The sequence below is a fragment of the Phodopus roborovskii genome, unplaced genomic scaffold, assembly GCF_943737965.1.
Source record: "Phodopus roborovskii unplaced genomic scaffold, PHOROB, whole genome shotgun sequence".
Classification (NCBI taxonomy): Eukaryota; Metazoa; Chordata; class Mammalia; order Rodentia; family Cricetidae; genus Phodopus; species Phodopus roborovskii.
This window is the reverse complement of record NW_026125281.1, coordinates 31,639,652-31,656,916: the sequence shown is the minus strand read 5'-3', so window position 1 is coordinate 31,656,916 and position 17,265 is coordinate 31,639,652. Positions and strand designations below refer to the sequence as shown.

General features: G+C 35.8%; 1 protein-coding gene across 1 annotated transcript in view; it reads right to left on the bottom strand.

Annotated features, from left to right (window-relative positions):
• The window catches only part of Mms22l (MMS22 like, DNA repair protein), a 112,493-nt gene that overhangs the window by 59,800 nt on the left and 35,428 nt on the right, over window positions 1–17,265 (bottom strand). The window contains exons 11-13 of the mRNA XM_051198600.1: window positions 12,839–12,958; window positions 9,608–9,834; window positions 6,673–7,182 (exon numbers count right to left, since the gene is read on the bottom strand). Coding sequence (XP_051054557.1) covers window positions 6,673–7,182; window positions 9,608–9,834; window positions 12,839–12,958 — 857 coding nt within the window. The remainder of the gene's footprint in view (window positions 1–6,672; window positions 7,183–9,607; window positions 9,835–12,838; window positions 12,959–17,265) is intronic.

The window sequence follows — 17,265 nt, the reverse complement described above, 5'->3', positions numbered from 1 at the left end:
GCCCCATAAAATATAAGGTTAAAATACTAATTTGTAGAATATATATATATGCATATAAAACCCAACTGCAAGATGTATTAAATACTTAATGACATAAAAATGTATTTATATGGCTTACATTTTGTAGATTTGCTAAATATTAATTTTATATTACACTCCCCTTGTGATACCTGTGCCATTTCTGAAGCGACCAAAGCTGGCAGGGAAATGGCTCATTTGAGTAAGCAGCATATTCTGACTTAATTTCTCACAGACTGGCAATATATTTCTCTGTGGAGCAAATTATTACAATACTACCCTCAAATTTACATAGTAGTATAGATGATGAAACAGCAGAGGCATTTTGGATAAACCAGAATATAAGCAAAACAGAAATGACTTGGTTTATTTTAAAAGTTCAACCTAATCAGATTTACGTGTAGTAAACTATTTTTCAGTAATTACAGTGACTGTCATTAATAGAGCACATAATGAATAGAACACGCATGCTGTCCAGAGTGTTTATCCTACTTTCACTGAAATAGCATGTACAGTATATGGCATAGGAGATCGTCAGAAGCACCTCCTCCTGACTACCTACAGGCAGCCCCAGTTTTTTCCGCAAAGCAAATTTTTGCTTATAATAAATGCTATCAAACCAGTAAAAGCATCAAATATGGAAAATATTTGAGATTAACAATAAGTATATATCTGAATTCATATTAGTGTGTGCACAAGGTGTGTGCATGTGAGCACAAACGCACACATACTCTCCTCTAATACCAAGACATTTAAATAACAAAAAGATGACCTAACCTCATGGGTAGAAGGAAAAAGCTTAAAACTAAGTCTATTTTCAAAATGTATTTTCATGTCAGAGAAAAAGAGGTTTAATCTTCCAAGGAATTTATACACAAACCATATCACAAAAACAGTAATCACTCCTTTAAAGCTGTATACTCTAGCCTCAACATTGAGCATTTCAGGCAAGTTCTCCAAAACCTTTCCACTTTGAAACTAGGCACTTGTTTAATACAAAATGGGATGTCAGTTGATCAATATCCATTTGGCTTAAATTCATAAGTCCATAACTTCCCTTAAGTGTTAGAACAAACAAGTACAAAGTCTAAAAATTTATTGTTTCTTTTTTTTAACTCAAAATGATATTTGCAGGTGCCAAAAGGCATTTTGAAACCACTCACCCTTACATCAGTAAAAAATGAAAAGGGGGGGAGGAGGGAGAATCCCATGAGGCCTTGTGTGTCAAGTTGTTGCCCAGAGCTAATTTTCATAGCTATGTTATAAAAACTGAAAATAGAGGTTTGTAATGGAAATGCTGACAGACCTTAACTATAGCAAGCCAAATGGATATAATTAAAGAAAAGCTTTCAGCTATACCTAACCACAAATGAAAAGCAACCATTTTTATATTAACCTCGAACACCACCAAGAAAAAACTAGAAATGCGATTCTATAAAGGAAATGTAAAATACTAAGATGACCAATAGACCTATTTAACTTTTAGAGTTTTAAACAGAGGCATTTAGTTAACATAACCAAGTCAGTATTTCCACAATGCTACTTAATCAGCAATAAAGATTGCTCTGGTGAGCCATCAGCTTCAGTTAGCAGAAAGTGGCATATGAAGTTATTATTTCTTAACAGCCTAGAGGCAGCTGCATTTTCCTATAATCAGTAATCTTAATTCTATATTTTCTGTCATACATTAAAGTTAACTAGTCAACACACACACACACACACACACACACACACGCGCGCGCGCGCGCACACACACACACACACACACACACACACACACACACATTTATGCAAGGGCTGGTACCTTATTCCCATCTGAATTTGAAAACAGAGGAGATTGTTAAGGTAAAGTATTTCATCTTTTCCCTTGGCTAGGGATGCAGCCAAGAATAAATATCATCAATCTGTGTAATCCATCTTCCCTACCTAAATCAAAAGTCAAGAATTTAGCTTTCTTCTCAACTCTAAAACAGGAAAAGTGGGTGCCTATGTTTTAATTTTTAAAAGCTACACAAAATGTTTTGACATTTTTCCACTGAATTTTTAGTAGACAGTAATTCAAGTATGGCTGTAAAATGTTCAACAAAATTATACATTTTGTATTAAGAAACCAGGAACAAATCTCCATGTCCAAATAAACAAAGGCTTTTAAAAAAGAAAAGAATTCTATGTGATTTCTGGAGATTGTTAACAAGTACTCCAAAGAAAATGCTTGTCTACACTGCCAATATCTATTTTGAAAGTACTGAAATGATACCATCCATGTCCCAGTCTCTTATATATGCTGTGATTAGTTTCATTGCAGATGTGCACAAATAACTATCTAAGATTCAGAATTTTACAAGTTCATAGATCTACAGTGTAACAGCAGTATGGACCATCCTGTTCACACAGACCTGGAACTCTTTTTAAAGCTCCTTTATTTTTAACATCTATTTTACCTGATTTTAAAGTTTTGTTTTCTATTACAGTTTATACTATTACAGTGGTTCAGGGTGCTTCCCAGGGGTCCAAGATCAGCATCCAGCATTCACATCTGGAAACTCACAAACACTTGCTAACTCCAGTGCAGGTGATCAGATGCCTGCTCCAGACTCTGCTGACCTGTGCACACATATGCACTCACACACACACAGGCTTGCTCCAGAGTACAGCAAAACTCAAACTCAATCCAGAATCCGTTAAGAAAAAGTACTAACATGGATGTAAACTTGTCTCACCTTATATATAAAATCCACATTGTGTTTGGGTATACTTTTTCTTGCCATCCTCACAGTCATCTTAGGATTGCAGAACAGTGTTCCCAGTTATCAGACATTTGTAACTCTTAAGTTACTTTTAAAGCTATATTTTTATATAGCTCTTCAAAATAAATTGGCTTTAATGCTAAAGTAATTTACTTGCTTGAATTTTAAAGAACAGAATTTTGTTTCAGTCACAAAATTAAAATTGAAGTGGTTGATGTAACCCTAATAAAGCATACAAATATTTTGTTAAATGTACTTTACTGGTCTCCACACTAAACAATTCATTTCACTGATTCATAAACTGCAAAATTACTAAACCAAGACCATCAAATGCCTCCAATAAGCAACTATTCTTTATTCAGTTGTGAAAAAAAAAACTCATTCAGAAAGAAGTATACAAACAATGATAGCAGGTTTGCATACAATATGTAAATTACTTATGAGAGTACTTTCCATTGCTAAATAATACACATAGTTTGGCTATGTAAGTAGAGAAGTATAGTGTAAGAAGACAGCTAGTATAGTGCGAGAATCCAGTCTCAATTCTGAAATTTAATAGGATAAACACATCCATAATTGCATTTTTATCTATGAATAGAAATGGAAGAGTTAATAAAGACAGTATGTGTAAATTGTAAATCTTTGAAAAATATAGGAATTATTTTGTATCCCTCACTATTACTTTATATTAAAGCTTATTTATTTTTATTTTATGTGTATGAGTGTTTTGCCTACAAATATGTATGTGGACCATGTATGTCAGAAGAGAGCATTTTATCACCTGAACTAAATTTATAGATTATTGTGAGCTACCACTGAGTGCTGGAAATTGAATCCAGGTCCTGTCCAAGAACAAATACTCCTAACTGCTAAGACATCTCTCCAGCCCACGCAGTATACTTTTACAGAATTACCAGGAGTTTCAGAACGGAGATTCAAAAAAAATGTTAGTGAGTGACTATCAAGAACAAAGAAAAAATATTTTTAAAAAATTTAGCTCATTGCAAATTCCAGTTTTCAAGTCTCTCCAAACTTCAAAGTAAGCTTTGTTTCCCTTCTTTTGTTTTCACTAAACTCAAGAATTTCTTATAACACATTCCCTACACGATTTTCTTCAGTGAACTAAAAATAAAAATGAAGAAAACGTGATAATATTCATTCACATCTAAAACATTCACATAGCAACTCATTCTTAGAAGTTAATTTACAGGTATATTTCTTCAATTACACAGATGCATGCATACATAAAAATGTTAAATGAAATGTGCTATGACAATAATATAGCATAGTAAATAATATAAATTTCATGATATAGACAGGGCAAATAAAGCTAAGAATTAAGTAGTCCTCCACACACCAAAACAAAAAATTGCCTTTCAACTGAGAATAGAAAGTACTAGTCAAATAGAAAAGGAGTCTTTTAAACAAAGATCATAAACGCTTCAAATGTATAACTAGTAGAAACCCCATAAAAGGGGCTCAGGAATCAGAACTAAGTTCTGCTGTGGGATTTATTTGGTCAACTGATAGAATTTTGTAGCACAATGACCTCTACCCACTAAATGTGAGTGGTATGTTCCTAGTTGTGACAACTAAAAATATTTTCAGACATTACCAAATATCCCCTGAAGGACAAACACATTTCTAGTTGAGAACCCCTTAACTAGAGAGTAAAGGTGAGATATAACACATTTTACCACATTATATTCACAACGCAAAGACAATTTTCACAACACAAGGAAAACTGCTAGAATAAGAGTATAGGTTACGAATCTTTGCTTAAGAACTATATAAAGCAAGGCATGAGGGCACATACCTGTCACTCTAGCACTTGGAAGGTAAGAATTAGAAGACTGAAAGTTCATCCAGGTCAGCCTCAGCTACAGAATGAGTCTGAGGTCATCCCAGCTTAGACTCTGACTCAATCCCCCAAAATGGACCCACCTCAAATCTATTCAAAATAAAATTATTTAGAACTGATAGGTACTTAGTGATCTTAAAAAGAAAAAATAAATTGATTATGCTACTTTCTTTATATGACTGCCTCTTCAAGATGAATAACTCTTCCCTTCCTTCTTCACCAAGAATTGCAGTTCCTAGTTATCAAGTCAGTTCAGTATAACCCCCTCCTCTTTCTTGTTTGTCACATTAGACAAATTAAAACTAGAATGAGAACAAATTTTCCAGTTAAGCTAGAAAGCACAGGAAAATGCCACCATTTATTTAAAAATGAATAAAATAAAATTATTTTTCATCAGAGAAAATAAAATCTACTGATACATTCTGTGACCCCCAAAACATTTTTATGCAAAGATTCACAATTAAGGGTTTTTTCCTTATCAAAGTGCTTATTAACTTACTCATCTGTCTATACACACATCAAAGTATCTGAAAATTTTTTAACATTGTTGCTTGAACATTCCTAATACTAGTGAGGCAAGCAAATAACTGGTGGTGAACACTTCTGGTTAAGCACATACATATAAAAACTACTGGCGATTAAAAATTTATGTAAATCAGGATAAAGAAAATTAAGGGATGTACAAATTAGTATTGAGTAAATTTTCAAATCTTGTAAACAGATCTTTTTAAGGTAGTATTAGGAAGAAGTCAGTTTCTATATTATCTGCAGATATAATGTCAGCTAAAATTACACATATTAATTGTGTGAATCTGTGTTTATCTGTTTGGGGATATGTGCACATGTGAGTGCAGGTGCCTGGGATGTCCAGAAGAGGGTATAGAATCCCCTGGAGCTGGATGTGTGCAGGAGCAGTGTGTGTTCTCAGCTACTAAACCATCTTTGTAGCCCTACATCCACAGTTCTACATCAATGTTCCCAACAACTTTGCAGCAACAGTGACCGCACAATGATAAATTAGCTTACTGGAAACACATACTCAGTTGGGCATGGTGGCCCATGCCTTTAATCCCAGCACTTGGGCAGCAGATCTATGACTTTAAGGCCAACCTGGTATGCAAAGCAAGTTCTAGGATAGCCAGGGATACAAAGGGAAACCCTGTTTCAAAAAACCAAAACCAAAACAAACAAAAGAAATAAACAAAAATCCGTCATTTTCTTGAAAAGTAAAACTTCCAAATGATATAAATGCAATAGTTTGTATCCATCATTAAGTTGTGTTCTGAGTATATCTGTAAATTAATATATCTGTACAATTCATATTGACACAAGCCATAAGACTTGAATAAGTTTTTTTTTCCTTATGTTAAAAACACATTAATTTCAGAATATACAGGCTCAGAATAAAATATTTGAAGCAGTTTTGAGATTATAAATAAGACACTATTTAAAAAATAATTGTAAAATATGGGGTAGGGAGATGGCTAGCCAGCAAAAGTCTTTACAGCACAAACATGGTAACCTAAATTTGATCCCCAGATTCTCCAGTGGAAGGACACAAAGAATTGACTCTTGAAAGATGCCCTGTAACCTCTCATATATATGACACAGAATGCCCATGCCCACTCACATCCAGGTATTACACACAAAGTCTCTCAAATAACAACAATAATAAATATAAAATAAAATAGTACACTATAGCAAAAACCTCCCTATGGGAACAAAATCCTACAGGTTTCTTTAAGTCACCTCAAACTTGAACTCAAGGTCTTGCTCAGACTAGTACACCCCTTTTTGTGATTACACACTTTTCAGAGATGTGATATGGAAGGAAGGTCTAAGTTTAGGGCTTTAGAATCACCAGAGCTGCTCTCAGTTCACTTTTGTTGCCTCTATAATAAAAGCTTTCTTGTGAAGAACTACTGTTTGCAAACTAATGATTTATGCCGGTGTAGAGAAAAAAAAAAAATCAGCTCTTTTGTTTACACTTGTATGTATGTTAAGTATGTCAAAAGTGAAGCTCACAGCACTTGATGGAAAACATACCTGACTCTGGCCAGAACAGCTTGCAGAAAGCTCAACACTGTCCTAAGTTCAGGTTCTCGACAGGCTCGCAGTAACATACTAAATCCATCATTGAGAAGATGCTCATGAGAAGGGTATAAGCAACAGCTGGTCTCAAATACTTCTTGAACACCATCAACATAGATGCAAAGCAGTGTCCAAAGAGTATGCCTCTGCACCATTTCATCATTCTTCGATATCAAGAATTCCTTTGCTTTCTCTTGGAACTCACATGACAATTTCTCAGTCCAAACACCAATGTCCAGATTTTTCTGTGCATACATCAGGAGGAATGCCATCTGACCCTTCCAAACAAGGGCCCTGTAAGATGATGTAGAGGCAGGCCTGAGGAAACGAAGGAGGTCTAAAACATGGCTTGCTACATCTTCTATCTCGGCAACAGATGCTAGCAGTAGAAACAGAAGGAAAAAGTTCTGTAGGCCAACTTCAGTTAGTTCTTCCATCCTTTTTTGGTGAAATTTAGAATATATTCTATAAAACATAAAAATTAGTAAGATTATTTCATTAACTAAAATCCCCCATTTAAAATTACTTTCCTCCAACATTCATGACAGTATTATTGTAAGTTACAGCTAATTTTGCGTGTGTGGCGCATGGTGTGTACATGCATGTGTACAGGTGCTTGTTTACACATATATATGGAGCCCTGAGGTTAGCATCAGGTGTCTTCCTCAATTGGACCCCACTTTGAGACAGTGCCTCTCACTGAACAGAGTTTATGTTTTCAGCTAGTCTAGCTAGCCAGCCTGCCCAGGGATCTACTATATGCACCTCGCAAAGGCAAAGATTGTGTTAGCCTCTGCATCTACCCAGTGCTTACATAGATGCCAGAGAGTCTAACTCCTATGCTTTACCCAAGGAGCCATTTTCCCAGGTCAAGTTTTAGTTAACTCTTCACCTTGATGTTGCCCTGTCACTGTTTCTTCTTCTCACTGCCCACTGATAGAGGAATCAGATTCAGCTTTTCCAAAGACAGTGGAAGTGCTCTTTTCCTAGAACATACAGCTTTTCCCTTTGATTTCCATCATTTCCTTACTTCTTGACAAATAAGATAGAAAATATGTCATAGCTTGGATTTCAAAAAGTCAATAAAAGTCTCAGGTTTGTTCAATAGTAAAGTGCACTAAGAGACAGCTGCATCTTTAACAGGGAGGCTAAGTAGAATTAGGCTCAGTGGAATCACTTACTGAGACACCAGCCTCCTGTTTCTCTTTACTTCTGTTCCCTGACAACAAGCTTAAGTGGTTTTGGCTCTGTGTGTGCTCTCATCAGATGTGTTGCCTCAACCAAAACAACAGAAGTCAGTGGATCATGTACTGACACTCTAAAACCAAGAGCCCAAAAAACCTTTCCTATTGAAAAACTCATCATCTCAGGCAATTGTCATAGCATCAGGAAACTAAACAATGCACTATTGTAAGTACAATTCATGTGCTCTTACATAAACTTTAACAGTTTTTCAGAACTTTTCTCAAGTATTGTCTGTTCATCCTTCAGAAAAACCTGGTTTTATTTTGTACCTTAGGAAAATTCAAGGAGTTAAATTATTTTTACCCTGGTAAGGAAAAATTATGAGTGCTCAAATATCTAAGCCATCCATTCAAAAATTTAATCTTTTATCGAAGCTACTTAGTATAACCTAACACCTTATGTACATTTTTCTCAACATTCAGGGGTTAGAATTGGAAAGTAATTCATCTTGACTTCCTACTCATGAACTGTAAGTCCTGTAGTTTCTGTACTTAGTTGTTAAGGATATAGATAAAGCACACAAGAGATTGAATGTTCATTAACAATGTAACTACATAAGAGCTAATATACTCCATAAAGTAAAGGCCTCGTTTTTCCCCTACTACCACCATTATAGTGGTTAGTATATAGTAATGGCCAATTAGTATCATCAAATGAATTACAGTAATTCTTAATGTAGTTATGAGTTATTATGTCTTTCATAGAAATATTTAAGTTTGAGAAGTCTTGCAGGTCCTGAGATCTGTGTAGCTCAGGAGGATCTTGAGCTAACAATCCTCTTACCTCCAGCTCCCAAGTGCTACCATATTCAGCTCATTCAACAATTTTTGAAAATGTCCTGTCAGAAGGGTAAATATTTTCTCCCCCAAAGTTCTTACCAAACAAGAAGAACAAGTAGCAGATGGTGACATACTACAAGACAAAAGCTTCACAAGGGGCTTTCCATGTAATCATGGACATTGAAAACAAAAAACAAGTAGATTATATCCATTAAACAAAAACAAAAAAAAAAAACAACAAAAAACAAAACAAAAACAAACAAACAACAACAACAACAAAAAAAACCCAAACCCAAAACAAAACCAACCAACCAAACAAAAAACAGAAAGGGAGAATGGAGAGAGAGCCAGAGAGAAAGGAAGAGAACTAAACTAGAATGAAAAATGACAGATTTCCCCAAGCGAGAACATAGAATTTGGTCCTTGTAGGTTCAAGTCAATTCTCATTTAAGGAAGCAGCATTGAAACTGCTGGGTTCAAAGAACACAGAGCATCTAAACAATGAGCCTAATAGCTACCAATGTACCATGAGAAGATTTTTAAAAATTAAAAATTCTGTCACTTTTCATGAACTAGAGAAAAAGACCATATAACATTACAATTAATTATGGCCCAAACTGTGGCTACTATTCTGGGATTTAATATATAGAATTCAAAAATTCAGTACTGATTAGATAACCCTCTAATTTATGGATATTGAGTTTTTCTCATTAAAACAAACTGACATGAAACAATTTTTGGCATCCGAGGATACATAAGGAGTACATTTTAAATGTGCAAAGACTCTAACAATAACTTATAAATAGCAAAATTTCCAAATATACCAGTAAACACTTATGACAATAAAAACACTATACAACATATACCTTCCTTTAACTTGTTTCCAAGGATGAGGGCCACTGTTCTTCATTGCTTTCTTAATGACTTTTGCCAAAATGCAAAGGAAAATGATGTAACTGCTCCTGGATTCATACAGGTCAGGGTCTTGTTTGTCACCAGTGCAGGTCTTCACCATTTTAAGCATTGACAAGGGTGACTTGATGACATTAGTAATGCCTTTCAAAGGAAGCCAAGAAATACTGAAGGAGCTGTTCTAAATAAAAGGAGTACAACATAGCTGTTATAGATATGTTTCCTAGTAAGTAAAAGCTGTAAATACTAATTAGCTCATAAAATCTGACCCATTATCATTATAAGTATATTTTTATTATATTGCAATTACCACATAAAGCCCAGAATTTTAAAAAAAATGTATAAAAACAGAATATGAAGAGGTCTTTGAATTTTGTATTTTCTGCAAAATGTGTTTTAGCAATTGGTCTACCCAAAGATGCTATGAATGACCTTTAATACCTATTTATTCCATGTTTTCCAATGGTCTGTTATGCCATTTAATTTTTTGGATAACCAATATCTATTTCTTATAAAAAAAAGTGAAATTCATTATATTTGCATACATCTATAACATGTAATAAAGCACCAGTATCAAGGCAACTTGTAGAAGGATTTATTTGGCTTAGGGTTCTAGAGCAGTGGTTCTCAACCTGTGGATCACAACCCCTGAAAGGAGGGGGGATAGTCAAAAATCCCAAGGCCATAGGAAAATGCAAAGTAACAGTTATAAAGTAGCAACAAAAATAATTTTATGGTTGGGTATCACAACAACATGAGGAACTGTATCAAGGGTCACAACATTAGGAAGGTTGAGAACCACTGCTCTAGAAGGATAATAAGCACATACTATGGCAGAGAAGTGCAACAGCAACAAGCATGGTGGCTGGCACAGACAATGAACACTAACAGCTTGAACCACAAATGTTCACATGCACAGCCATGTCATTAGTACCCACTGGTGTACCAGTCCAGTGACGATTACATACCTCCCAAAAAGTAGACTATTTTGCCAATATGCTCATCTTTATAGTGTCCTTCATGACCTGAATTTTATCAACATTTTGGATGAAAAGACTGAACCCTGTTCTTCTGTCTCAGGTCTTTGCAGAATGGGAAAGACATAATCTTTCCCCAAATGTGAACAGGGGCACTAGAATGCTTTTATGATTTTTGCTTTAGTTAAGTCATAAAGAGAATGAACTTCATTTGGCAGCTAACACTCAAGCAAAGACCACAAAAGCAAAGAATCCATTCATCTTCCTATAGACAGTCTGGCTGACACTCTAACTTGGCTATTGTGAGTAGTGCTGCAATGAAAATGAATGTACAAGTGTCAACCAAGCAAATATATAATTCCTTTTTTATATTGTGTCATTAGTTGTACTTTCTCATTTCTGTATCCCTTTATGGTCACTTACTTTTTTTTAAATTGTATTGATTTTGTTCTTTGACAATTTCAGATACATATACAGTGCATTTCATTTACACTCACATCTTTACTTATCCTTCTTTGATACCTATCATTTTGTTTAAAAAAGCTGTCATTCTCCAACCATCCTATATATTCCACAAAATTGCTTCTCATTTAATAAGTGCTATGTACAAATAAAAATGTGGTATTTGCTGGAATAGCTTCTGTTAGGAAATAGCAGCCAGCTGACCTCCGCCCCCAACGATGGGAGGGACGCTCATGGCCATGTCATTGCTATGTCAAGCTTTACCTGGCTCCAGAGGACTCAGTTACACATGTGCAAACCCTCCTCCCCAAAGCAAGCGTGCCAAGCGCACCTCTCTCTCTCTGCCCCTCCTCTTGCTCTCTCTCTCTCTTCCCTGCTTTCGGTTGGCCACCAGTTACCCCCCTTTCTCTCCCCTCTCTCAATAAACTCCATGTGGGTGCTGAGTCTGGTGTTTGTGGTTTTTAGGCAATAGTTGTATCAAAAGAACAACAGCTTCCATTAACATTTTCTATCTTGAGAAAAATGTTATCTATTTATCCCCAAGTTCAGACATCACAAACCCTCTCACTCTCAAAAGTAATTGGGGTCTTTTGATATCCTCAAATTTTCTATTTTCCTAATTCTTCCCATACTTTCTAAATCTAGTTTCTCGTTTAGTTCTCAGCCATGTTATCTGTATACAATATCACTACTAATTCATCTGTTCCTCCTCTAGTTACATAAATAACACTGTCAAACACTACTGTAGCTTTCCAATATTTCCTGAATAAACTGGAATCCAATTGTGCATCATCTTCAGCCCTTCAGACTATCCCTCTATCCAGACTCACCATCTCTCCAACAGTCATTCTAGTCCTATCAGAAGCACAATAGGGATGCACAGTGCTCTCCTAGATCTCCATACATCTGTTTACACTGCACCTTCGCTCCCCAGACCTTTCTGGGACTACAAAAATTATGTGGGGGGGGGGGAAGGAGGAGGGACTAGAGGTGGAGTGGAAGGGGGAACTGTATGGTTGGTATGTAAAATGGAAAAAAATAAAAACACAACTTAAAAAAAAAAACACAATTTCCAAGTTTACAGAGGAATTAAGAAGAAATCTATATAATACATGGCATTTTAACTTTTTCATTCCTTCCCAATGTGTGCATACTGTATATACCTACTTGGGTACTAAGATTGTTTCTTATTGTGGACTACATACCTACTAATTATTTCTAAGAACAAGCATTACAGGATAGTTATAAATGAGGGGAGCTAGAGAGATGTCCCTGTGGTCAAAAGTATTGGCTGCTCTTCCAAAGGACCCAAGTTCAACTCCAGCACCCACATGATGACTCACAACTACCTATAACTCCAGTTCCTGTGTGTCCGGTGAACTGTGTATGTATGCAGTATTAAAACACTGCATACATACACAGTGCACAAACATACACGCAAGCAAAATATCCATACACATAAAATAAAAATATATCATGCTAAAGCTTAAAAAATATTTTCAATTTACAAATAAGGATTTGTAATTTGTATAATCCCCTATTTATGGTTACTTTGCTTACCCATTCAAAAGAAAAACCAAATACTATATACAATTTTTGTGAAAGATGAAACCATTTGCAAGCCATCCAAACAAAAATTAGTATTTCAAAAAATTCACAGTTCTCATAATCAAATCATAAAATACCCCTCAAATATCAAAAGTAAACTTCAAATTTCTAGAGCAAATCCATGTTCTATTTACTTACCAGGTTCTTACTATAGTATTCCCACAAAATGGTGACAATTGAAATGTTTGGCTCCCAGAAATCACAAAGGGTCAAACAACAGTGAAGATACATTCGCAACTGTTCTTCTAGTATACTATCCTAAAAAAAAAAAAAAAAAAAAAAAAAAAAAAAAAAAAAGGAAAAAGAAAAAAAACTTGAAGTCACAAAGGAGTAAGTAGCTGTAAGAACATATCATTTAATAATGTACTGAAAACCCAACACTAAAAATAATCTGATGTGCATTACAAAATCACATCCATTCTCTATCTTCAGAACACAAGGTTTGACTTGACATATTGGAAACAACTTATTCTGGAGACCATTAGCATCTTCAGATAATGGAAACTTTGTAATCCAGTTACTTAAAACATAGATGTTTCAAAACTGATATGAGAAATCTAAAAAACAAAAAAGAAATCCAACTAAAAGAGTATGAAATGATATAATAATTAAAATGTTCAAAAAAAATTCAGAAAGTTTAATCATACTTGGGAATTCAACCAAATTTTTTCATAGGATTTTATTTGTTCTTCAGGAAACCACAGGATTAGTGGTGGGAAGTGGTAGCATTTCAGTGTTGTCTAGCATTGGGGAGAGCCTAGTACTATTAAGAAAGAAGGGAAGGGGAGGGGAGGAGAAGAGGACAGAAAAAGGAAAGAGGACAGAGGACAGAGGGGAGGAGGAAGGAGGAATAGTGGAGAGGAGAGTATAGAGGGGAGGGGAAGAGAAAAGAGAAGAGGGGAGGGAAGGGGAAGGGAAGAGAGAATTAGAGGACTGAGAATAGCCAATCCTGCCAACCTAAGTTTGATCCCTAGGACCCCACAGTAGATGGAGAGAAAACAGACCACTGCAAGTCATCCCATAACTCTGTACACAGGCCATGGTGCACATGTGCCCATTCACATCACACAAACCAACACAAAGATAAATAAATGTAATAACAATATTTAAAAACAAGATCACAGAGGCTTGGGGAGCAGAGGCAGGCAGATCTCTATGAGTTCAAGAACAGACTACTCAGTGTAGTGAGTTCCAAGACAGTCAGAATAATGTATAGGAACCCTATCTTATCCTCACAATAAAGAAATAAAGAGATCACAGTATTGGCAGAGTATTTTGTTTATTTTTTAACCTTATAGAAGATAAGGGAGAAATGGTAAATAAAGTTAAGCTTCCATGATGAAATAAGCAGATACTTTTGTTTTTAAAATTACAGCTGAATTTCAGGCATTCAACAACTGTATTTAGTGTGGTACATATGAGACATGGTCTAAGGCAGGACATCTTCAGCAATAATCAGAAACAGTACCTGTATGTTAGTTAGAGTTAACCCTTTCAGGGAGGAAAAGAAAACTAGAAACTCAAACAGATGAGTCAAATTCACACAATTTAAATTGCTAAGAAAAAAAAAAAGAGCAAAGCAAGGTCATGTGATGTAGTGAGATAGTCCTTCTGTGGCACTGACCACGCCCATTGGGGGGTGGAGCCATGGGCGGAAGTGACCTGTGGAAGGAGGTCGGAGGAAGAGCCGGGAAAATCTTTCTTGCTGGCTGGACTTGGACAGGAGAGCATCTGGTAGAAATTGCTGGTGTTTATCTGTCTAGGCTGTTAAATTATTTCTCCATGAATAAACATCTATTCGGCCTATTTGTTTATCCTGATCCTTATTTAACCGCAATAATGTGACAGCCACAGTTAGGTCTCAAATGGAGGACAAATGGCTGAGGTACCCATTAACACATCACAGAACAAGCTGGCTGCCAGGTTCTCCCAGCATCCTTCAGTCCCTACCTTTTACAGGGTATGGCTGGTATATTCTGCCCTCTACCTTGAACTCTCCAGTCAAGATACTGGTCTGGGCTTCCCTCCCCTTAGCATCTCTGGCCCCTAAAGGACTCAACCATTTGGCTATGCCAGTCTTGGCCAGTCTCTTGCCCCAGGTTGCCTTTTTACTCAGTGGTTCCTTTCCTCTCTCCTCTACCCCAACACTCACAAGGCCCAGTTTTGTCTGGTCATGTTCACTTTGGACTCTCCCAGATGTTCCTGCCTCTGGCTATGCTCTTCCTTTTATCTAAAATAAATTTTCTCTTCTACCATACCTAGGAGCGATCATGTCGTTCCTTTTTATTTCTTTTTGCTTCATAATTCAGTCGCTAGCAAAGATTAGTCACCATACTCTGACAAGAGTGTCAAGTATTCAAACACCTTTTACAGGGAAAGATTGGAGTTAAATGACCAAAAGAACCAAAGAATAGAAAAGCAGGAAAGGCAGAGAAAACCAAATGAGAAGTTCCTAAACCAGCAGTCTGTATGGCATTAAAGACTTAAGTCAGAGACAGGCTGGGCTTATAGGCTTGTATCTCATTTTAGACTTTACCGGTCTTGACAAGGAAGCTGGATTTTATATTAATGTGTTGTAAAGTCATTGGAAGAGTAGAATCACAGGACCAAAACAATCTGATTATTTAAAAGCTGCCATTCTGAATTATACATGGGGAATGAATGCAAGCAATAAGAACAGAAAAGCAGTATCAGGAAGGAGGTAATGTCAAATCTCCAAGTCTGAGACAAGAGAACAACTCTAGAGATGGGTTTGGAAAAGAAACAAAGGAAGATCTCAACTGATAATAACTAAAATGGATTGTGGCAAAGAATATGGAGAAGTTACTGGGGGATGCACAGCGCATCCACAAGCAGGTGCTAATTAAGTACATAATAAAGAACATAGGTCTAGATTTCAGGGGAGATGTCAAAGTTGTTAGTATAAACCTGGATGTTAACATCAAGAGACTAGGTACAATAACTAAGGAAAGAACACACATAAAAACAAGAAATAAATAAACAAGAGGTTTGTTTTGTTTTGTTTTTTAATTTTTGGAATTCTAGCAGGTACTGAGTAAAGGAATATAGAAGAGTCTATTAAAAAAATGGCCAATGAAATGGGAAGAAAATTAGTTATCATGGAAACCAATGAAGTATATCAAATAAAACCAATGGTGACCAAGTTTGAGTATTATTAACAAGTTGAAAAATGAGGAAAAATACTTAACAACCTGCAAGCCAGTGATGCCTTTGACAAGAAGACTATGGACATGCCAGAAACTCAGTCACTGATGGCTGAGGAGATAAAGGGGATGAAGAATATGTTTTAATGGAGATAAATAAAGTCATTGACCAAATCAGAAGTTACCCTACATGATATTTGAGAAAATAATTAAGTTCTTGGTAGAAGCAATAATACTTTCTATACAAAAGGAAAGTCTTCTGAGAGGTTAGATGATACAAATTTGCAAAGGTAGAGTTATATTAGCCTGGCAGAGAAAATTAAGTGACAAGTAAGATGATGAGTTTAGCAGGGTGGTAGTGGCACACACTGTTAGTCCCAGCAATTGGGATTTATGTGAGTTCAAGGCCAGTCTAATCTACATATCAAGTTCCAAGACAGCCCAACCGGCTACATGGAGAAACCCTGTCTTGCAAAAACAAACAAACAAAAAGATGCTGAGTTTAGTGGACTGGGTATACATTGTGCTAAATAGTGTGATATAGAGAAATTCTAAATGAAGTCATTATGATCCATCATCTTTGTTGTTTTTGTCCTTGTTTGTTTTGCAAAAATTCTAGAGTGGACTGCCACTTGTTATTATCGAGACTTTAAAGTAGGACAAGTGAGAAGGGATGATAAATTCCCACCAGTAATATCTGATTGTGGGAAGGAATGCCATTGGAGAGAATAGGTAAGTCTTTTCAGATTTAACAGGGAAGAGTTAAAATATAAGAGACATTTCTAAGGGAATGGTTATATTAATAGTGTAATCTACACAAAAAAAAAAAAACATAAAAAATGAATAACTACAGAGGAGGGAGTTAAGTATGTCTCTCAGATTTCAAGTGTCTATGAGTTCTTTCAGGCCTAAAATAATGCCTTCAAGGCCCAGTCCAATGTCTCATTCATCAAAGAGCCTCCCTCCATAAATGTTTCAGAAACAGATTAAATCTAAGACTGAGCCAAAGTCTATTTCTACTAAGTATTCACTGAACCAGAAGGTCCATCACTGACATTCTGACTTCATAAAGCAAATCTAAACCTAAGCTCTTACTGATGCTTACAGCACAATATTGAGCTGGGTTACAGCATATTGACTTTATTATGTGATCATGGCAAAAAGAAAGTGGCTTATGAAATTCATCTTGAAAGGGTTATCTACAATCTCAAACTGATTTACGATGTAATATCCAAAAATGTATATTCAATCCAAAAAAAGTGGGTAGTTTGGAAAGGCAAAGAGAATGGTACACCTCTTAAGTCTGTTGTACAAACTATGCTACGTCATAAACATGAGGAAATGAAAACAATCTGTAGCAAATGCCAGATTCGATCTACTTTCTTCTGGAGTACAGATGCT